At 36.1% G+C, this 24266-nt stretch overlaps 1 protein-coding gene across 1 annotated transcript in view; it reads right to left on the bottom strand.

Moving 5' to 3' along the window:
• Nucleotides 1–24266, bottom strand: part of Scn7a (sodium voltage-gated channel alpha subunit 7) — a 107936-nt gene that overhangs the window by 68103 nt on the left and 15567 nt on the right. The window contains exons 2-6 of the mRNA XM_085834812.1: nucleotides 12340–12587; nucleotides 6774–6891; nucleotides 6446–6536; nucleotides 4782–4910; nucleotides 3064–3155 (exon numbers count right to left, since the gene is read on the bottom strand). Of these exons, the coding sequence (XP_085690938.1) occupies nucleotides 3064–3155; nucleotides 4782–4910; nucleotides 6446–6536; nucleotides 6774–6891; nucleotides 12340–12573 (664 nt within the window). The 5' untranslated portion in view covers nucleotides 12574–12587. The remainder of the gene's footprint in view (nucleotides 1–3063; nucleotides 3156–4781; nucleotides 4911–6445; nucleotides 6537–6773; nucleotides 6892–12339; nucleotides 12588–24266) is intronic.

Raw genomic sequence — 24266 nt, 5'->3', positions numbered from 1 at the left:
TATTTAGAAAAAGTATATTTCTGCTTTTAAAGGCTTCCTTCAATTAAAAACTCAAAGAAACGTGTTCTAATACATCTTGGGAAAGCATATATTCATATCTAAGCTAATATCTTTTTCGAGGTCAATCATGCGGAATATGGAATGCAGTTTTCTCTCCTTCCTTTATCAATCTCATCATCAGGTGAAACAGAACCAACCTCATTAGCCTTCCTTCAAACTCTGGCTTTGTCTGGTGCATTGATAATAATTACCGGTATGACCACTTAATATTTATACATCTTATTATAATCATATCGCTTTACCATATTTAAAACGTATGGATATGCCTACTTTACCTAAATTTCATATTCTGCCTGACAGAATCTAGCACCCCCACCCCAACTGTGAAAAGCCTCAAAATCAGAGTGGCACAATCTGGCACACATCTTGGACTGGTCAACACAGCTTTGGAAATTTGACATATGCAACGAGGTTGTATTAATAACTCAAGAAATGGTGGCATGGAGATGGAATGGGGCCGTAGAGTGAGTTGGATGGAGGTAGTGGTAGATGGGTAGGATCAATAAATGATAAAAGCAAAACAAAATTTAAAGACTAAAAAGCAGTTTTAAAAGTGAATGAAGCTACAATCCCAGATGATTTTTGTTCTTGTTTCTATTCAATGTACAGATGAAGTTACTATCTTTTGAATGACATACTTCTCTCCCTGTCTTCCTCTATCAGTCCATATGGTCTATGTTGCTAGCAGGTCCTCTACTTTCCTTGGACAAGGAAGATGTTCATGACACATCCACTCACTACTCTATTGTCCTATTTTTCTTGACTTGACTAAAACTCTCTAATCTTTCTTAACAATTCCTCTGGCAAAGAGGAAAATGCTGACATTTTATGGTCTTATTGTTCTCATGGTACAAAGAAAGTTAAAGGTGTCATGTTGTCACCAGAACAGGACTAAATATTTCCTTCTCTGGCTTGGGTCTTGGGTTGGGTTGACATACCAAAAATACTTTTGTTAAGTGTATTCACTGGGTTATAATTCATAAATCCTAAAACATCCCTGTTTAATATATGCAACTTGACACTGTAAATATTTACAGGTTGATATCTCATTATATCACCCCTTTAGTCTACTGGTCTTGATGGCTTAGCCTGTATTTCAAGTTCGTAATGTGGACACATCTGTTTTTCCACAGTGTTTTGACCAGAAAATCACCTCTAGATTTCACTTTTGACAGTGTATTCAGACTTGCATGTTCTCAGTGAGCTTGCTATATTCTGTTTCCTTCCTCCCTCCCTCCCTCCCTCCCTCCCTCCCTCCCTCCCTCCCTCCCTCCCTCCCTCCCTCCCTTCCTTCCTTCTTTCTTTCTTTTGCTTATAATGATACATTGCATCTACCCTTCGGCAACCTTACCTAATAATTTTAACATGATGTATTATTTACAACAGCTAAGTGAAACTGCTACATTTTTTTTCCTTTTCTTTCTAAGGACATTTTAAAGGTACTGGTCAGCAGAGCATCTGCCTACACACTTAGAAATGGAAACTATCTAGTCCCCACCATCCTCCACTTACAGGATCACCATTTCTGCTTTATCTGTGAAAATATTCCTGACCTGAACATGTTGGTATACCTACTTGGTACATACTGAGAATAAAGGGGATTGTATTAGCTGAGATCAGGGCAAGCCTTACTCTATTCCAGATTATGTAAAATAGTGGTTTCTCAAGAGGTGCCTTAGCCAAGGAAAACTCCATTTCATAAGCAGTTCTGAGCTACATTTTGAGGGTGGAGATGATTGTAGTCCCAATATGTCTGTTAACAATGCCATCTGCCTGGCACTCACAGAATGAAAGATGAAAGCATGTTGCCCTTTGACTTTACCTGGGTAAACTGAGACTGTAAGTGTGCATGAGCATACTATAATCATATCAGAAAAGCCAGGCCCAAGACTTTACAGAACATGCTGTACTGAGGGAAGGGTGTAACTCCATCCCCAGAACCTATAAAGTGATAGGAAGTTAGCACGGCAGTGCTATGGATACCTGGTTTTGGTAAGGACCAAGACACAGACTCCTGATAATCCCTAGTGCTTCAGCTAGGCTCAGTTCTTCCATTACTGATGCAATACCTGCTACTGGTATCTGCCTGGCTCTGGGCTCACCTTCTGGCTCTGAACCTACAGTTTCCAATATGACTCAGTTTTTGCCCTTTTAATTCACAGCTGGACTTAACTGTATCTTCACTCTCTATCCGGACCCTTCCTATGGCGCGAATAGCATCTTATTCCCCAACTCTGTCTTGGCTACATTATGTTGTCAATAAAGGCTCTCTATACACTTCTCATGCCTATTTTCAAAACCTCTTGAACTCTGCTGTATCTTTTCTAACTTGTAATTATTTGTAAATAACATAAATAAAAGATTTACATATATTTACTCTGTTCTACATGTTGTGTGATATGAGCATTAGTATGAGCAATGAAGACTGGAATAAATCTACACTAACCCTGGCCAGACTACCAAGGTGGACAGGATTCTCTTGAAAACTTCTGGAATTGAAACCTTTCAATTTGTGAATTTATTGTAGTTTGCTCAAGTGTGACATTGTGTCAGGTCCCAAACTCATTCATCTGTGTTTCTGACACAGTGTTCTAATAATCATATTAGGCTATGTTCATTCATTTAAACTGGTTTCTTGGTGAAATGAGAGGAAAGGAGGCAAAAGAGGCATATTAGAATCTGTTTCTGCTTTCCATGGAGTTTATAAAAAATAAGTTCTTTTACTATTAATAAAGATAATTGGCATAAAGATAAAAGCATGACTGATTTTTATCTATATTTTTGTATCACAAGCTATATCATCTAACAATATTTAAATGTATTTTTTTCTTAACATTCTTAAATAGATTTAGATGATCTTTGGATAGCTTGAGAAGCTTTGGAGAAATTGAGACAATTTTCAACTTAATGTCTTTTCTCTAAGTAATAATCAGACAGTTCAAGTGACTCCATGAACACACAAAACTACCCAATGGAGAAAATTAATCCAATAGCATTTCTTACCGTGGTTCAAAGGGATAATCTTCAAAATTCGGAAAGTTCTTATAGTTTTAAGCATTGAAAAGGAGCTTAGAGCTGAAAACCTTGTGATTATCCTGTGAGAGTAAAGAAGAGTTATTTTGAACACATTGAACCCATGGTCTTTGAAAGCTCCTATAAAATTATACTTCTGAGGATATTCCTCATTCCCATGATTCCACTCTAGAAATAGGTTTATTATTGATTGACATAAAAATTCACTCTGGACAAGGTAGCCCTATGTAGTAATAGTTCACATATTCAAGCTTTGAGTTTACAACACTTTTGCTCTATGCTAAATTCCAGTGAAACTACAAACTATACTGTGTTCATGAAATGTTACCTGATTACAAAAAAATGACAATGAAGCCAGGCGTGGTGGCGCACGCCTTTAATCCCAGCACTTGGGAGTCAGAGGCAGGCAGATCTCTGAGTTCGAGGCCAGCCTGGTCTACAAAGTGAGTTCCAGGACAGCCAAGGCTACACAGAGAAACCCTGTCCCCCCCTCCCCCCAAAAAAAAGGACAATGAAAATAAGGAAACCTGCAAGCTGTTTTTCTTTACATATTTATTTATTTATTTATTTATTTATTTATTTATTTATTTATTTATTTATTTTGTATTTTCCACAGTCCAGTCATCACTCCCTCCCACAGTCTACCCTTAGACAGCTCCACAACCCATTCTTCCCCCTCCCCCTGTCTAAGAGAGGATGTCCCCTGCCCCATCCCAGTCCCTACCAGGTATCCCCACTCCCTAGGGCCTCAAGTCTCTCAAGGGTTAGGTGCCTCTTCTCTCATTGAGGCCAGACTAGGCAGTCCTCTCTTATGTATTATATGGCTTATATTAAGTATTTAATCTCCTTATGATGAGGAACCTGATGGTGAACAGCAATGAATACAAAAGGAAGAGTGTGTGCTGTGTAAGTGAATCTTGTCTGTGGCCAAGATGCCAATGTAGAAATAATACCCACTGTTTCCTAACTGTGTGACAGGACTTGTGGTTAACATATTGTGCCTAATTGTGTCAATTATAGAGGATATTTCCTTATTCAAAGGAATTTTGTAGGAATTTAATGGAACAATATATTCAAACTTCATAAATGTGTGCATGCACACAATATAGACTAGTAGTCAGTCAGTTTAGGTAAGTGTTAATGGCAGCAATAAAAACACACATACTAATAGTTATGACAACAATTATAATGATGCTAGTCATGTCATTCTATTCTTACCATATGGTAGACATTACTATTATTGTTTATAAAAATGTTTTTAAGAAAAGGTAGAATCTCTTTTACAATCATTTCAATAGAAATTTGGCTCTAGTGATCATTTCTATATTCATGAAAAATAATAGAATCCATACAAATATTGAAGAGTTAGATAAGAATTAGCATTATATATAACACTCCAGAAAAGTCTGTGAGTACTTAAAAACTTGAATATGTAGCATATTTACTGGTCTCAAACCATGAACTACATAAAATGCTTAAATACTGAGCCTCAAGTCAGCTAGATACCTCCCCTAAGTCTTAAGTTCATTCTGTACTCAGCAACAAAAATAAAAACCACTTACAACACATTCTACAAGACAGCAAACCACCCATTCCTTTCATTTATAATGACCACCCAGAGACAATTTTCTGAATGACACATGTTAAGTGAAACCATTAAAATGTTTAAAACTTGAAATACTACTCACTCGAACAAAGTTACACTGAAATCAAGCCAGTTCCAAAGATCCCCAAGGAAGGAAAATGAACCTGCCCAGATACCTCTTGCAATGACTTTTACAAGTATTTCAAATGAGTAAATCCCAAGCAAAGTATTCCTGCAGGAAAAAAAAACCATAAATACAAAATGTTGAAGAAACTATATTGTTAATTCTGAAATGTTATGTCTCTGATCGTCATCAACTATGGAGCATAAGTTATCTGGAAAGTAAAATTTGATCAGTTTGGTGGGATGGAAACAATCCATCAGACAATAATCAAATAGGCTCTTCCCTTAGAAACTTAGCAAAGAGCTGCTGGAGCGCTTCCGTGACTCCTGTGTGGTAGCATTGGCTACAGGATTTGATGAACAACTTCTTCCCAGTAGTAGTACATAATTAAATTATATCAAATATATTCCAAATGGGGATTTTTTATCATAACTAACTTAGTAGCATGTGAAAGGACAATCAGACAGACAGACAGACACACACACACACACACACACACAAACAAGTATTTTTTGATGAGTCAGTATCATAGTTACTAGGATTTTACAAAGTCCCCTAGTTTTAAGAATAGTGTTAGAGCTCAAAGTTATTGCCAAGTAGCTTTATTTTCTAGCAATCAATCAAACAAACAACAAAATAAAACAAAAACCACCACCACCAGCAAAAAACATCCTCTAATATACTGTTTCATTAGTCTCCTAAAACACAGGCATTTTAGATTTTCATGCACAGCGAAACATATAAAACTGGCAATATATAAGTAAATAAAGCCTTAAATAAGGAATAAAACAAGCATGAGGTGAAACAGGGCATATACATTTAGCAAAGGACCTAAATACTCCAATGAACATAATTAATTAATATAATTAAACCTTCAGTCTATATAGAACTGTAGATATGTAAAGTCTTGATAAGAAGATGTAATTCCAGGATTCAAGAGTCTGGGACAGGAGTCAAAGGCAAGTGGTATCAAGAACATGAATCAAATAAAATAACACCAACAGGAATTAAGTAAGAAGAATGAAAGGGCAAAATAAGCCCCCAAATTGATGAATATATATGTATATGTATGTGTGTGCGCATATACATGTTTGTTACAAGTATATACAGAAAAGAAATATTAAGATGAGGTTTGTCTTCGGATGTCTACAATATTCTACATACTTATAACTTGATCCTGATCATGGTGAGGCAAGAGTTTATGGAGCACTAGAAGTGGGGTGCGCTTGAAGGTCCTTGTGGCACGGGAGCACTTGCCTGCCTGTTTGCACGGGGCCCACGAGAAGAGTAAGATGAAAGTTGTGGCAGGCTTCATACCATCATGGGCTTACAGCATCAAGACATTAATTGCAGCTTCTAAAAGAGCTTCTGTGTTTCCATGGGCCACAGGTTAATTAGGTGAGAGGACCTAATTGTCCCTGAAGCTGAACAGCAGAGGCACTGTGCTCTTGAACCTTCAAAGCTGTGAGTGAAACAAACCTCTCGTCTTTATAACCTTTTTAAACATTTAAAAATATAAATAGTATCATGTTTCATTTCATAACATATTTTTGTAATTTAATGGAATACAATAAATATTAAAAATGTTAAAACCAAAATATAATTACAGACTTTATTATATATAGCAAAACTAAGTAACTTACTCTATTGCCAATATCCATTCTGGTAGATTAGTCATGCACATAAGTATGCTGTCAGTGAGAACACTGATTAAAATCAGCAGGCGAAAAAGGGTAAGCCATGGTCAAGGAATAATGGATAAGAAATCACATAACAAAAGACCCATAAATTGCATTTGTAGATATAAGTGGCGAGATTCTTTTATAAATATTGAAAATACATGTCATTCTATTTGAAAAATAAGAATTGCTATTTATTAACTATTACTACAACAGGGGTTGAATAACTGAACATCAGGACTTATTTTTTAGTATGCCGATGACACAGCCTGTCACATTTTGAAAGGATATGGATGCACCAAAGCCTTGATAGCTGCTCTTCTGAAGGAGTTTAGAGGAGACAACGTGCAGAAGATGGAAACCGCATTGAACCTGAAGATGACTCTGCTTCTGTTTAAGACCATGAAAGTCTGTAAGGAACCACAGTAAAGACTGTTAACAAAAAGAATGGAGAACTGAAGCAACATATTACCAATGCTCACCAGTTTGAAACTATTTCATATTTTCATTGGCTTTGACATTTGTTTTTAAAGCAAAGGGAGTAGTTTTCACTTATATTTAGACTTGCCCAATAGCTCACCACTTATTTTAATAATTAATTAATTTTTTCTTTTTTGCTGGTTGGTATTTAAGAAAGTCATTATGATGCAATCACACCTTGAACTAATGTAAAAGAAACTCTTCAGATGGTGTGTGTATTTGCATTCAAGGCATCAGAGGGCCTTTATCTCATAACTTAATGAAAGTAAAAATTTTCATTGTATATCAGAAAAAAATCAATGAAGTGTTATAAAAACAATGGTCAAATCTCACATCAATTGTTTATATTATTTATGAGGGAAACACTGTAGGGGAGAAAATAAAAGGATAGTTTATGTAATTCTATTTTTAAAAGAAAGAATATATTAAAAATAAAACAATTATTAACCAGTACCCCCAGAGCTCGTGTCTCTAGCTGCATATGTAGCAGAAGATGGCCTAGTCAGCCATCATTGGGAAGAGAGCCCCCTTGGTCTTGCAAACTTTATATACCTCAGTATGGGGGAACGCCAGGGCTAAGAAGTGGGAGTGGATGGGTAGAGGAGCAGGGAGGTGGGAGGGTATAGGGGACTTTCGGGATAGCTTTTGAAATGTAAATAAAGAAAATATTGAATAAAAAAATAAAAATAAAACAATTAAAAGGTAAATCCTAAAAATTAATGTTTGTACAAAACCTAACTTATTTAATATTATTAACATGAACCTATGTAAAAATAGTAATTTATGTAATATAAACACAAGGATTGTGGATACTAAAGTACTAAATCTTAATAAATATGGTAAGAAACATAAATATTCTAAAACAGACATTGTTTGATATATATGTAGGTGGATGGGCTTATTTATACATATGTACACATGGGCTTATGTACATTCATACATATGTGTGCTCATTTTTATATTTGTGCATATAAATGGACATTACTATAATATATATGGTATATATTATATATGGTAATTGAAAGTGTGTGTGTGGGTGTATATATATATACATACATATATATAATATTCACTATATATGCCCCTTCAGAGAAAATATTAATGTAGGGTGTGCATTAACATGTACCGTCTGGTAATGTAACTTGAGGACAGTGTTTATTCACCCTTCAGCAGGCCCTGGGTTAGATCCAGTTAACACTGAAAATCCAGTTAATTCTGAAAACTATGAAATAAAATGTCATGTTTTATAACATAACATAACATAACATAACATAGCATGGTATATAATAAGATAACTATATTTTTATAAATAAAAAATACGTAATATTTTCTTCCTCTGTGACAGGGGCCTCATGTGTGCTGGGCAAACTCTCTTCCATTATTTCTCCTGAGGATCTTTATATTCTTTTTTCTCTTGAAAATAGATTTCATTAAATTGTTAAGGCTGACCTTGAACTCACAGTTTAGACCACAGAAGACTTGAATCTGCAATACTTTTGTTGTTTGAGAATTATAGACCTACCAGCAGGCCTGGCTTAAACTTTAATCTTATATGCAATAGAATAGACTATACAGTCTACCATATACTCTGATAATGATATAGGAGGTATGACTTACTGCTTCCCATGTTGACAGACACATATGAAAAAGAAATTATAAGAATATACAACTGCCAACACTTCTCCATGCATGTCTGCTCTAACTGGAATCCACTCTGCATCTCAATTCTCAGATAAGCATAGTTCAACATGTAACTGCTATGAGGATTTGTTTAACTATTGTACCTATTCTCCCATCTCCACTTAAATAAAACAGGTAGAAACAAATAATATACCTGATTGTGTAAATTCTACTTTCCAAGCAAGCTTCCAAAACAATTGCATACTTCATGTGGAGTTCAATATATGTGTGTGTGTCATTGTGAAGGGATGCGTACTTTTAGGTTATCTCCTGATTTCATACATATTCTTAATTTTATGACTATTTGTGCTATGTGTAAGAGAGTAAGGCAAATACAACCCAGATACTTGAACAGTGTGATGTTACTGAGAGCAGCACTGAGTACATAAAGTCACCCAGTCAGGCTTCAAAGAGCATGAGGTCACCCTGGCAGGCTTCAGAGTCCATGAAGTCACCCTTGCAGGCTTCAGAGTGCATGAGGTCACTCTGGCAAATTTTAACCCATGGGCCTCATAGCAGCTAGGATCCTAAATCACTCAAAATATTGTTTTGAGATTTTGGGCGTTATTTCACATTTTATTTAATTTTTCATATAGTAAGCTTTGATTATATTCTTTGTCCTTTCTCAACTCATTCCAAGATCCTCCCCACACCCATATCCAACCAACTTCAGGTTCCTTCACTCTTTCTCAAAGAAACCAAAACAACAACATAACAAGTTAAAAGAAAATGACAAAATTCCAAGAGAAACAACATTCTCTCTCTCTCTCTCTCTCTCTCTCTCTCTCTCTCTCTCTCTCTCTCTCTCACCCACACCCACACACCACCACCACCACCACCACCACCACAACCACCACCACCACCAACAACAACAACAAAAACAACCAGCCAAACAACAGAAAACAACAATAACAAAAAGCCTTATACCTTTAATAAAAGCTTATGCCCTTAATCCTAGAACTCAGAAGACAAAAGCAAGCAGATCTCTGAGTTTGAGGCCAGCCTGGACTGCAGAGTGAGTTCCAGGACAGCCAGGGCTACTCAGGGAATCCCTGTCTCCAAACATGCCACCCTGACAAAAGAATCAAAATCACAATCTTTTTGTTGTTGTTGTTGTTGGCCAACTACTGCTGGACATAGGGCCTGTCATAAAGTATTTGTTTTGTTTCTTAAGAATTTGATTTTATCTTCAAAGGCAGTATTCCCACGTCTAGCATGCCTGCACACCTTACTCAGTATTAAGATGGCTGCAACATTGACAGGCAATCCTAAGGTTACTGGCCATTATCAACTCAAGCACACCACAAAGTGAGTGCCAGAACAATACAAATGAGGACTGAACTTGCATTTTAACTAAAATGTCCTTAAACTTAGGAGATATAAGATACAATTTGTTAAACGCATGAAACTCAAGAAGAACGAAGACCAAAGTGTGGACACTGTGCCCCTTCTTAGAATTAGGAAAAAAACACCCATGGAAAGAGTTACAGAGATAAAGTTTGGAGCTGTGAAGAAAGGATGGACCATCTAAAGACTGCCATATCCAGGGATCCATCCCATAATCAGCTTTCAAACGCTGACACCATTGCATACACTAGCAAGATTTTGCTGAAAGGACCCAGATATAGCTGTCTCTTGTGAGACAATGCCGGGGCCTAGCAAACACAGAAGTGGATGCTCACAGTCAGCTATTGGATGGATCACAGGGCCCCCAATGGAGGAGCTAGAGAAAGTACCCAAGGAGCTAAAGGGAACTGCAACCCTATAGGTGGAACAACATTATGAACTAACCAGTACCCCAGACCTCTTGACTGTAGCTGCATATGTATCAAAAGATGGCCTAGTTGGCCATCACTGGAAAGAGAGGCCCATTGGACTTGCAAACTTTATATGCCCCAGTACAGGGGAACGCCAGGGCCAAAAAGTGGGAGCGGGTGGGTAGGGAAGTGTGGGGGGGAGTGTATTGGGGACTTTTTGGATAGCATTGGAAATGTAAATGAGGAAAATACCTAATAAAAAAAATAAACAGTGAAAAAAAAATTCAAGTGACACCATGACAGTATTAGAGGAACAGTTATGCAATGAATGTATTTTTTTTTCTGCAGATATTTTCGTTCACTCTGATCTCCTCATTAGATATAACATCAGTGCATATGATACATGAATATCAAGATGCTAGTAGATAAACTTTATTTCGCTTTTTGTCAATGTAACTTCACTCTTTCAAGCTATAAACACTGGCATTTTTCATCAGTCATATCCTACTGTTTCTTTTCCTGACATAAGACACTGAATCACAGGGTTCCCTCCACCCTATTTCCTTCTTGTTCTTTCTCTCCTCCTTTTCTCTTTTTCTTTTATAGTGTTAATATTTTATGATTATTTAAAAATAGGTAACTAGAAGACAGCAATCATCATATTTACATAAAAGCCATTTATGCTAAGGACTATCAGTTTGTACACTAGGTAAATTAACTGTAATATACAAGTCCTTCCTCCCCTCTCTTCATTTCTCCCTATCTCTCTTCTCTTCCTCTTCCCATTCTCACCCCTTCTCTTTTCCCTCATCTCTTTCTCGTCTTCTCCTCTTCTCTACCTTATATTTCTCCCTGTCTTTTATGTTCTCTTTTATTTTCTGTATTGATCATTTCTCTTCTAATTAAGAAAGATATTATCTTGGTTTTATTGGCCTGCCACATTCACCCCAAATGTCCTTGTCCACTACAGTAATTCCATGATGACACCTCCACTCTCTCATGTTTGTCACAGTCAACAACATAACTGATTTTCCAGTAATAGCACAGCCCTTTCTATGCCCTCTTGTAGAATCAATCTTGGCTCTTGCCATTCCATTTGTCCATAAACTGTTCTACCTTGGCTTTATTAAAATTCCAAGTATTCTGCAAGCTGTACCTAAAATTTTATCTTGTTTCAAGTATATAGATATCTTCACTTTGTACATATATGAATTATTTGCATTCCTAGTGTCCATAGTGACCAAAAGAAGGTCAAATCCTCTGGAACTAGAGTTACAAAAGGTTGTGACCTACTGTACAGGGACTGCAATCAATCTTGTGACCTCCAGAAGAACAGCCAGTGCTATTAGACACTGAGACATTTCTCCAGCCCCCAAACTGTGCTTTTGAAACAAGACTCATCTATCTTCATCAATCCACATGTCTGAATTTTCTAACAGAAATCATTCTTGTACTTATTTTGTGTTTGTGATGGTAGGGTGTGTATGTGCATGTGCGTGTGTGTTTGTGTATACATAATTTCTAGGTCTCTAAAGTCTTCCTAGAAATGAGGGAGGTTTGAATTTGTGAATTTATATATGATTAAAAATAAATGTATTATTTTGACTAGTAAGTTATCAAGGTGTTTGAAATTTCTGTCCACATTCTAAATATTTCATGATTGTTTTAAAATTGCTAATCAGAAAAAGGTAATTAGCATATTTTCACAATACCCACTTATATTAAGGAATAGCAGTATATATACTATGGTCATTAACCATAACATATTACTCAGATATTTTATCAGGTTTAACTATCTTGAGTATGTTGACCCCACAAAGAATAAATTATGAAAGAATGCCTTCTCTATTAATTTTCTTTAAGTCTTATCTCAATTACAGTTCAAGTGGATGAATATAAGCGAAGTAAAATATAGCTTCAATGATAACTGTTAATACTTACATTTCTCTTAACATAGTAGTATGGATCCACATCTTCCAAGGGCTCTGACACGGTTCCTCGAGGAAGGGTTCCATAGGGAAATGGAAGTCTTTTGCCAGCTTCTAGATTATGGCTTGGTTTTAAACCTTCTTCTTCGGGCTCTTCATTGCATTTTTTAGCAATGTGATTTTCTATAAGCTCAAGTGACTCTGTTGTAAATGGGACAAGGCCCTTCGGCTCTGGGGAAGTCAACATTTTCAGTGTTATACCTGTAAAATAGTAAATATGCAAAATTTGGCCATGTGTAAAATCATTTTATCAGTAAGTTGTCATATGTTCTTTGAACTCATGAAGAGATGAGTTCAAAGAACTCTCCCCTACCATTTCAGACTTAAGAACAATTATCTTAAAGTATACACCTGGGGCCCTAGTCTGGGGATCAGCTACCCCTTTAGCGCCATGACAGTGAGGGAAGGGAACAACGAAACTGCCCAGGAGTGAAAATGTTTTGTCCTTGACAACAGCTATAGGATGAATTGTTTCCCGTAAAGACTACAATTTTAAAATCGTGTTTTATAAAAATATTGGCAATGGAGAAAAGGAGCCTGAAATTCTGCCATCTAAAGCTGATCCATGAATATGTTGCTTAATGAAACATCTCAGCTAGAACTCCATATTCCCCACTGTTGAAGGCCATCTTCCACAGGTCAGGGTAAACTAAGCTGAGGTCGTACGGTTGGCAATTGATCACTCAGAAGACTTTTCTCTGTGAGAGTAAAGCTTGATTATCTTGTGTTGATAAAAAAGGGAGGTAGAAGAATCACACACACACACACACACACATTCACAAATTGGGTGAATGGAGCAAAGCTCCAACCACTTTACATACATCCACATATATGTACTTATGGATGGCTGGTGTAAAGTTCCAATGAGAAAACTTTAACAACCCTATTTTTTTTTCTCCCACAGCTTATTTAGTCCACCAAGATCTTTCAGGAAGAGCAAAAATGATAATATGATTACATTTTATTTTGCTTTTAGTAAATTATCATGAAAAAGCAGTATGTTCACTAATACCTTTACATGGAAAACATTTTACTATTGCAGGTGAAGAAAACAAATTATTCCCAAGGACCCACATCTGTAACTAAGCAATTTGTTATAGAGTAACAAAGTATAAGCAAGCAAGGTAACCTTATAAGCCAATTTCTCTTTACACACAGGTATCAATTTGCAGTTGTAAAGACAGAATCAGGGACTTGCAGGCAAATAGACAGAACTAGAAAATATCATCCTGAATGGGGTAACCCAGACCCCAAAGGATATAGATGGTATGTATTCACTGATAAGTGAATATTAGCCAAAATATTCATAATGTCCATGATACAACTCACATGAAGCATAACAAGAAGAAAGGCCCAAGTGTGGGTGCTTTAATCTCACTTAGAAGGGGAAACAAAATAAGCATAGAAGGCAAGTTAGATATGGGGAGGGGAGACAAGAGAGAAGCCCAGAGGGCCAGGAAAATGAGTAGAAATATGTAGCAGTGTGGGGTGGGGAACGGATGTAAATCACTAGAAAGTCCTAGATACCAGGAGTTTGGATGTGGTAGGCTACCAGGCCCCAAAGGGGATGGCATTAGCCAAAATGCCCAACAGTGAGGAGATGGAACCTGAAGAGACCACCTTCAGTAGATAAACATGGCCCCCATCTCAAACTTTTTGACCCAAAATTGTTCCTGTCTAAAGGAAATGGAAATGCATGGACAAAACTGGAGCAGACACCCATTCAGCAACTGCCCTAAATTGAGATCTATCCCATGAGAAGACACCAAATGCCAAAAGTATTGCTGATGTCAATATGTGTTTGTAGACAGGAGCCTGGCATGGCTGTCCTCTGAGAGGCTTTACCAGCAGCTGACTGAAACAGATGCAGATACTTACAGTCAACCATTGGACTGAGCCTGGAGACCCCTATGGAAGAGTTAGGAAAAGGACTGAAGGAGCTGTAGGGGAGTGCAACTCCATAGGAAGAACAACAGTATCAACTAACTGGATCCCTCAGAGCTCCCAGGGACTAAACTACCAACCAAAACATATACATGGGTTGGTCAGAGGCCCTGCTACATATGTACTAGAGGATTGCCTTGTCTGGCCGCAGTGGGAAGGGATGCTCTTGGTCCTGTGGAAGCTTGATGCTCGTGAGAAGCGGGATGCTAGAGGGGTGAGGTAGGAGTGGATGGGTAGGGGGTACACCCTCTTAGAGGTGAAGGGGAAGAGGGACTTGGAAGGGGGGCTATATTTGAAATGTAAATAAATAAAATAATTGATATAACAGACAGAATCAATTATCTTAGTATTTATCTTAAACAGTAATCTTATAAGAACCTTAAGAGAATCACAAATCTTAAACTTTTATGTAAATAATAATCAGTAACTTCTACTTTAAATTTTCAGGGTGCACAGCTACTCATTATTTTTTTTATTAAATCATATCAGGAAACCAAGGGCAAAAAAACCCTTGATCACCAGTCCAGCTTCAGTAAAAATGGTAACATCAGCCTGTGCTGTTCAGGCCGCCATCGTTATTGTTCCTTGACCTTAAAATTTCTTTAACTCAACTATTAAAAGATCGCCTTTCTGAACTTCAAATTGTTTTCTAACATCTCCTACATCAGAGCCTCTAGCAAAATATCTTAACCTAACTTCACTGTCTACAGCTTCAATTATTTTTCCTAAGGTTGGTGGTCATTGCTAACAAGCTACAAGTTCTTTCTGAGGATGGTGGATGAAACATTCATCTGCCCTAGAAGTAATGCTTGAAAAAGATCAATTATTATTCTAAGTGCCAATGACACTGCCCGACAAGGGCTGGAAGCCCTCTTAAAGTTGTCACATCCCTCATAGGTTATGAGGGATGTGATGCCAGGGTAGCAAGCAGAACAAGATTCTACAACAGCACGAAATCCTCAGGACACAGAGTTCTCAGAGCTCTGCCTCTCTAAGGCACACCTATCATGGCTGGGTAGCTGGTGGAATGCAACCCATGAGTTCTAGTTATTTTGGTGTTCCACTTGCATGACCCTGCACAGTCCACAGTTGGTTTCTGCAAGATGCTGTAAGCTCTTTCTGTGATGTGATTTCTCTCTGTTGGTACTCCTCCTGGAAATACCAATCTGGTACTCCAGCAAGCAACATCAATAGGGTTTCTCCAATTGATTTCTGTTTCCTGTTTTTGTATTTGTTTCCATTTAATGATTCTCTCTCTCTCTCTCTCTCTCTCTCTCTCTCTCTCTCTCTCTCTCTCTCTCTCTCTCTCTCTCTCTCTCTCTCCTATCATCTAACTATCCGTCCATCCATTCATCCCTTGCTAATATTTACTCTCTTACTTTGCCTTCTTACATACCTACTAAACTGAACTCATTCAAAATAAAAAAAGTAAGAATATTACGGATGATTCTCTGGACCATACATAACATTATAGTCTCCAAATTCAAATTTAGACATCAAAATAAAAAAAACTTAGAGACTATCCCAAACTAAATTGGTACATTTAAGGAGATCATTTCTCAATTTTATAGAGCTATACACCATACAGAATTTTATTATACTTAATATTATACTCATTTGGAATTTTATTTAGTCCCTAATAGAATTCTTTTAATTGTTTTGATATTTCTGTCTCTCTATTATAGTACATAACTTTTAATGGAGTATGAGATATTTTAGTGCTCAAATCTAAAACACAATCTCAAGGCAGACATTCCGGTCATTCAGTTTTACAGTCTTGCAGGTCACTCATCCACAATGTTCCCTGAGCCTCACATGTAGGATTTATGTTGCAGATTGCTCACCTCAGGGTGGGCACTCCCAATTCAGTTATCCTCCAGGCTATGAATAGTTGTGACTTTCTGTAATAGCTCCTGTTGCAAAAATAAGTTCTTCAAGTGAAGAATATCTCCACTTCTCTGTGTGCATGAAAATAGACATTTGTAATGCAGCTAGGAATTATGAGTTTATGGGAGTGATAGTAGTAGGCTCTCATCTAATATCCAGGGTCACAATAGCTATGGGTTATTGGCTATGAATCCAGTACTAGGTGTGGATAACACCCTGTTAAAGGGCCTTTAGGTCCAAGTAGACAGCTGTTGGTTACTGCTAAGGTGTAAGTGTCTCTATTGCAGTAGGGATCTCCCTACTTGTGGTTCACCAGCATCACTCCTGTGCGTGATTACTATTGCCCTCAATCCCTTACCATTTTGCATGGCACCTTCCACTTATATCAAAGCTTGTCCTTAGGGAGAGGACTTCAGGTTAGATCCAGCTTGAATCCCTTGCCTTCTATGTCTGAAATGCATCATGCCTTCTGCAACAGAGACTTGCTTTCACTTTGGAAGGCATCCATGGGGAGCAGCAATTACTTATAAGGTTTGCCGAGTCTCTTGGGTTTTCCTAACCAACAACTTGAAAGGATTCTTATGCCCAGTATTGAGATTTTTGTTAGATTATCTATGGTCTAGTGAGCCATGTCTGTCTGTCTATGTATCTATTTATCTATGTATCTATCTACGTATGTATGTATGTATGTATGTATGTATGTATGTATCTATCTATCTATCTATCTATCATCTATCTATCTATCTATGTAGCTATTTATGTGTGTGTGTATGTGTGTGTTTATAATTTTAGAGAATGACTCCATGAATCAATCACCCTTAGTGCTATTTATTTTCCTTACCTCTCCAGCTGTATTGTCCTTTCCACCTGCAATTAAAGCCACCCTCACCCTTTCTTTCAGTTTTTCTCATTTTTCATGTTTTCATATTTCTCATTTTTCATATCTCATGTGCTTTGACATTTCCCTCTCCATTCTGCCCCCACAGTCCCCTTTCTTACTTTCTTGTTTTCTGTTGTTATTTCAGGTAAAATATGTATTTCCGAAGGTTTGGAGCTAGAACCCAACCAAGAAGAGAAAGAGCACGTGGCAGTTTTTATTTTTCTGCCTGGGTGATATCACTCAATTCATTTTCTAGTTCCATGCATTCACCAGAAGGTTTTCTTTTCATAACAACCAAATAGCAATCCATTGTATTTGTAGCACATTCTCGTTACCCATCCATCATCTCAAGGACACCTCGGTAGTTCCCCTTTTCAGGATATTGTACACATAACTTTTCAGTATATGCTTGTAACCTATACTTTATAATCTGCATATGGTTATGCAGAACTCTCACTCTATATGAATGTTATAAAATTAAAAACTGTTCATCACAACATCAAGTATTTTCCAAAAATTGTTGTTCAATATATACTTAAAACTGACTGATACTCATTGAAAGATTGTTAAGATTTTTCTACATGTACAAAGTGTGCATACACAGATTCATGCTCTACACATAGGAACACTTCATATATTAAACTTTACTCTGGAATGTTACAGTGTTTTGAATGAGTGTGATTTGTATTACAGGAAAAGTTTTCTTTTCATATTTTGGTTATACAATGTTTAATTAATTTTATAAAATTATACTCCACAGAGGCATCTCTGTACTAACTGCTTTACTAATGACTGACGCTTATAAAAATTCATTAATTCATTATATCATTCATTACTGTATCATGATGTAATACAGTTTGACACCCAAATGAATTACTGAATTACCTTTTTGTACTTTCGGTTTCCATTTATTTCCTTCCACGGTTAAATGTTATCTGATGCTGTCCTGATATTTTCTAACCACCCTCTTTTATTTATAAAGTGAAAAAAATGGAATTTGAAGAGTGAATCTCTATAGTTAGATAAATTCTTTACACTAAATGAATGAACCAGTCAAAAAATACAGAAGACTTTTTCACATCCACACACACTGTTAATATTTAGATTTTTACCATAAGCCTTGCTTACATAACAATGAAATAAAATATAAAATGAAATAAAATTATAACACAGCACAACATAAAACACATACATGCTAGAAAAATACTGTAATATGATATGTTTGTAAGGTTTCCCCCGGCCCACTCTAACCAATGATGATGACCCACTCAACCCTTAATTACCTTTTGTGAATTTTAGACTGAAAAACAATTTAGGTTGTGGTGGAAAATGGCCTTGAGGCAATAAATAAAACAAACAAAACCACAAAGCTTAAAATTGGGTATATGTACATTCAAGCCTGAAATTGTTTCTATTGTTTACAGAGATCTCAGACAAGTTAATTACATATTTTAACTTGATTTTTCAGTCACATATCTGAGATTTCTCCTAGAACTAGAGATAACATTATACACATTGGCAAAAGATCCAGCACAATAATAGGCACATAATGGACAAGAAATTAATTATAAGTTTTGAGATTTAAATTTTAGTTTTAAGAATATGGGTGATTTTTCTGGATTTATGCCTGTGCACCATGTGCATGCAGTGCCTGTTGAGTCCAGAAGAGGGCACTAGATAACCTCAGAACTGGAGTTTTAGATGGCTATTAGCCATCATATAGGTTCTGGGAATTAAATATGGGTCATCTAGTGAGATTGACAACTGAATCATCTCTCCAGCCCCTTACAGCAAATTTTATTTGTGATAAATTTGGTATGTGTATCAAAGGTAATAGAATTATATGTATAATAGTCCATATAGGACTCAGATACCTGTACCAGAAATACCCCTCTATACAATAAAACAGGAAAGAGATACGCTTTGTAACACAGGAAACTGCCAAACTGTTTTATTTAATAGAAATTTAAATATAAGTCAATACCAGTTTCTTTTGCCAAGAAAGAAAACATAAAGTTAGCCTGTGTTGACAGAAGACTGAGAAGGAACCCACTTCTATTTGGAGTGAATAAACTGGACAAAACCTAATGAAATTTTTTAATTAAAATAAAATGAACCTATGGAGAGTCTGGTTAAAAAAGTGGAGGCGTCATCTAGTAACACAGAAAAGGAACAGTGTAAAACTTGTTGCTTCCAAGTATCTGAAAAACTTTTTGTGGAAACTAGATACCTGTCTTATCATAGAGGAAGAAATAGAATCAATGAGCCAATTGCAGAACAGACTTGCTTTTAGGATAAAGTGTTTTCTAATATTGAAAGAATTGATGTGGGCACCAGGCCTCACCTTAAGTAGCTATAGGAGGCATAAAATTACTGGTTGTTGGGTGAGACATTTGCAATGTATACAAATATTGATTGGTAATGTCAATATCATGTAATCTTAGAACAGTTAAATGTTAAGATACTTTTATTGAAGTTTTGTACAGCAACACAAGATACAAAGGTTGTCTCAGACTGAATAAAGACCACCTACACTTATGGAACCATCACACCCAGCCTAAAATAATTCTTATAATGCCATTAGGGCCACTTAGATGGCTTGGCAACAGTGCTAAGCTCACATATATTCAAATTATATTTATTAGCACCGTTATATTTATTACATTGTCATTAATGGAAATAGTCTAGATGCACTTCATTGAAGACTCAAGATTCAATTTGGCAGTCGGGTTATGTTTTGCTTGTTTGTTTCCTGGTTTGTTTGTTTTTATTGTACAGTCCCAATATAATCCCCCTTTTGGACTATTCAGTAAAATAATCCAATGATTCCCTCTTTTATTAGCTAATTTATATGAAACTTCAGTAAAATTCTCAGTGTCTTTCCACATATGTCAAATTACAAATCCTTCATATATATGCAATATAAAATACTATAATATTAAATCAGATAATGCAGAAACTTTTAGCCATACTGCATTCTTTATTGAGACTCACTCTTTCCCTCATTGCAACAACTTATTTCAGATGGCTCTTTCAGGAGTTACTCTGACACTGAAAGAAACTTTACCCAGTTGTTGAGTCGAAGCATGAATGAACAACAGGCATTTGTCTTCTATGCACTGAAAAGCAAAGCAAACATTTATCAAGCAAACTGGCAGGCCTCTGATTTTTAGAGTGCAGACTGAATTATTAATCATTAAAACATAATTCAGTAAAAGCATTTCTGTGGGGACTTTATATAACATGGTCCAGGCACTATGCTTTCTGTTGAGCCATCTTAATAAGGCATCAGTGTCTAAGAAAATAAAGATTAATAGTTAATCTGCCCATTAGATAGCCTTTCTAAAAAATTGAATAGCTAGAGTAAGATTTTGGCAATAATTATACCACAATTGCACTCTTGACAAGTTGCAGTTGTATAACTTCGGTAAAATGGAATCCATTTCTCTTGAATAATCAGAAAAGCTATAGAGTATAATCTTACAGAAAAAGTTAGTGAATTTAAAAATTAATATGGATAAATTTATAATGTGGTAACTGTAACTATGAACACTCTTACTGAATTACTGCCATTTCTAAGACAAATTTGTCAAGTTCTCTTATTTTCTTTCATATTGTCCCTGTGAGTATCATTTTACAAAATAGGAGGTGTTTCTCGGTCTCTCCCATGACTGTCCATCATGGTACAGCTGGGCAGTTTGTGGAGAACAAGGATAACCCAATTGTGTTTAGATCTCAGTTTGGAAGTGCTTAAAATAACTCCTTCAAATGAGCTAAAAATAGTTTAAGCAAATGTAAACTACTGATATACCAGTATAGCTACTTCAGAAAAGTTCAAAACAGAGATAACATTGAATCAGTTTACAGTTGACAAGCTAATGGCAAGTGGATACGTCTAGGAAAAGATAAACAGGAAAAGTAGACATTAGTTTGGAGAGGACAAGAGATTGCTATCATGCAATCCACTATCTGGATTTAGGGAATGTGTAGTTCTATAAATCATGGTAGGACACTCCCTGGACAACAACTGAAAAGAAAGAGCTAGATAGCTGGGAGAACGACTTATTTGGTTTCTGCTGGATTTAAGTAAGTGTATGCTTTGGGATGTCAAGCAAGTGGTATCTGTTCAAGGTTTTGAACATGGATCCAAAGACACCAAGCAGGAGGGATCATGGGTAATCCATTTCTGAAGGCAGCAGAGATTTTGTGGCAACATTCAGCAGTTTAGGAGGCAGGAACAGAGCCTGGCACAGTGTCCGTCACTGCATGCTTGACCTCCTGAAGTTGAAGAATTATGACTGTTCACTGGAATGCTTTTTGTTTTTGTTTTTGTTTTTTTGTTTTTTTCTAATTGATACTGATTGCGGACTTAGCTGGGACTTAATCTCCTTACTGATGTAAATACGAATATTTAAAAGTTACTTTAATCTATCATGTAATTTTCTATTCCCTAGTGCTACCCTTGAAATGATCACTAAGCATAGTTTGAACGATTGGCAGGATGTGGATATGTGGAAAATTAAATTTAACAAAAGAATGGTTATGGAAAATTATTTTTGTCCTCCAGTATTTTTGCATACAGGGGTCATCCTCCCCATCAGTCATCTTATATCCTTTCACTCCTCCACTAGCCATGGTTGCAGTTTTGCTTGCCATTCACAATTTTCATTAAGATTTAGGACTGTGAGATACAGGGCACATGGCCCTAGCTCTACTGCTTTTGTACAACACTGTGAAGTTTGAGTATTTGCTATATATTTTTTATGCCTACAGCGGGTTTCTGTGTAGTTTTAAGAGCTCTTTTTGTCCCTTCCATGTTTGGAGAAGCACTTATAGCAAGATGTGGAACCAAGAAGTTCCCATTTACCTGGATCATGCAGATTTATAACCAAATCCATTACTAGATGGCTTAATCAATCAAATGGAAAAATATAGTATAAATTTAAAACCCGAAAAGGATTCTCAATGCAAGCATGCATTCATTTATTTATAATAATTTAAAATAGAGAGGCAAGAATAATGTTTCAGTGTATGATGTGCTTGTAGTTCAGATCGCCAAAGGAATGGTGGTTCCTCTATAATCTTGGTTCTGGGAAAGCAGAGACAGGGAGTTCCATTCTCAAATGGCTAACTGAACAAGCTAGATATATAAACTCTAGATTCAGTGGGAGTCCGCCTTGGTAAAGAAAGTGGTGAGCAATCTAGGAATACACCAATGTCAATCTCGGGCACACACACACATGCATATACACACACACATGTGTATTCACACATATGGAAACACATGAACACATGTGCACACGTATATTCCATGTGATATGTAAATAAACATAATAGAAATTCTAGTTTAATGAACCATTGACTAATATGCAGGCAAACATAATAGGAAACATTTGGTAGCATAAGTCACTACAACATTTCTAGGTAGCATTCTGGGTTGGAGTGTCTCAGATACATCCTCCAAAACCATACAGATAGGATTTAAATAGAATTCTTATACATTATTAATGCTTCCTTAACCACAGTAGTAATTTTAGAAATTTTAAAAATAAAAATAGGTAGTAACTAGATGATAATATCCTCTTTAATATCCTTTAAATATTAAATGCTAATAGTTGACTTCTAGGTCCAGGTAGAAGCAATGAAAAAACTTTGTAAGACATATAAGATTTGGAAGATGATTATTAACTATTTAGAAAGGTGTTGTAGAACACTGGAAATTCTAATTCAAATATTAGGAAAGAGATAATAATTTTTGAATTTGAGATACATATAAAAATTGAAAATTCAGTGAGAAATTATAAATATAGACCTGAGTGTTGATAAAGATAAGCAAATTCTATTGGGTACAGGTGTTGTATATACAAATCTGCATATATTTGTTTGGCATGCATGCATATACAATATATGATGATACAAATCACTGAAACCAAGTTCAAATACAAGATCATGTATATTGGAAAACCAGCTGAATATCTTTTCCTTATTTTTAAAAACTGGATGCTCACATGTAAGTTTGTGCTCCTGCATGCCTGAATACTATGTGTGTGTGTTTTATGTGCATGGCATATTCATGAGTGTGCAAGTATGTGGGTGGGTACTCACACTTGTGTGGATATATATGGAGATGAGAAGGTAACATTAGGGTGTCTTTCCTCAATAGCTTTTTTACCTTCATTTTTAAAGACAAGAAAGTCCTTATTTCAGCTACACTGAATGGCCAGGGATCCCTGAATCTCCATGTAGCCCACTCTTAAGTTCTGGGATCATGAGTGTGCATACAACCTGGCTTTTAGTTAGGTTCTTGTCCTTGTTCTTGGTTAGCAAGCATAATACCTTAAAAACCATCTTCCCATTCCCTGAAATTTGTTATAAAATGATTTAAAATACAATCCACAGAAACAATACTTTTAGAAAACAACTGTAATTTAAAAATGAATCGAGAAGAAAAAAATTAGCCTTGATGTTTAGGTAATATAAATTAAATAATAGCCAAATCTTGAAAGCAATTAAGGAATGACAACATGTGTGTTAGAAGATAAAAGCAAGAGTAATTACTGAATTCTTCTTAGAGAAGTGGAAGCCAAGAGAAAGGATAACAATGCTATTAATGTATACAAGGAAAAGCAATTGTAAACTTCCAATTCTATATTCAGTAAAGATCTTCCTGAACAAAGAACATACGACAAAGATGATTTCATATCTTCACGTAAATATTTAGACATTTAAGATTAATAAATGAGGTTAAAAAAGAGATATGGTACATGAATATAAAAATGAAAAAAAAAACTGGCTAAATTACCAAAACCTGGAAACAATCTATCAAAACAGATTAAGATAAAAATACTTGTGGTGTATTTATAGAATAAAATTTATGTATAAAATGAATTGTAGCGGTGCAAATGGTGATCTACCAGTAGACATAATTTGCCCAAAACTCACCCTGATCAACAGACACAACAAGGATTATACACTGAATAACTCAACTTCTAAGAAAAGGATAGGCACACCGCAGTGTGGTAGTGTTCATCCGGGAGAGCCAGGATTGGTGGAAATGAGCAAAATCTCTTAGGAACTTTGAACACACAGGTAAATATACCTATCAAAGTGACACTCAGAATCTTAGTATTTGTGAATTTTACCTTTGGGAAGCAATAAAGAACTGTGAT

The sequence above is a fragment of the Mus caroli genome, unplaced genomic scaffold (genome assembly GCF_978045245.1).
Source record: "Mus caroli unplaced genomic scaffold, Mus_caroli_1 scaffold_2, whole genome shotgun sequence".
NCBI classification, from domain to species: Eukaryota; Metazoa; Chordata; class Mammalia; order Rodentia; family Muridae; genus Mus; species Mus caroli.
Note: the sequence above shows the minus strand (reverse complement) of the source record. Positions and strands in the feature narration are given on the sequence as shown.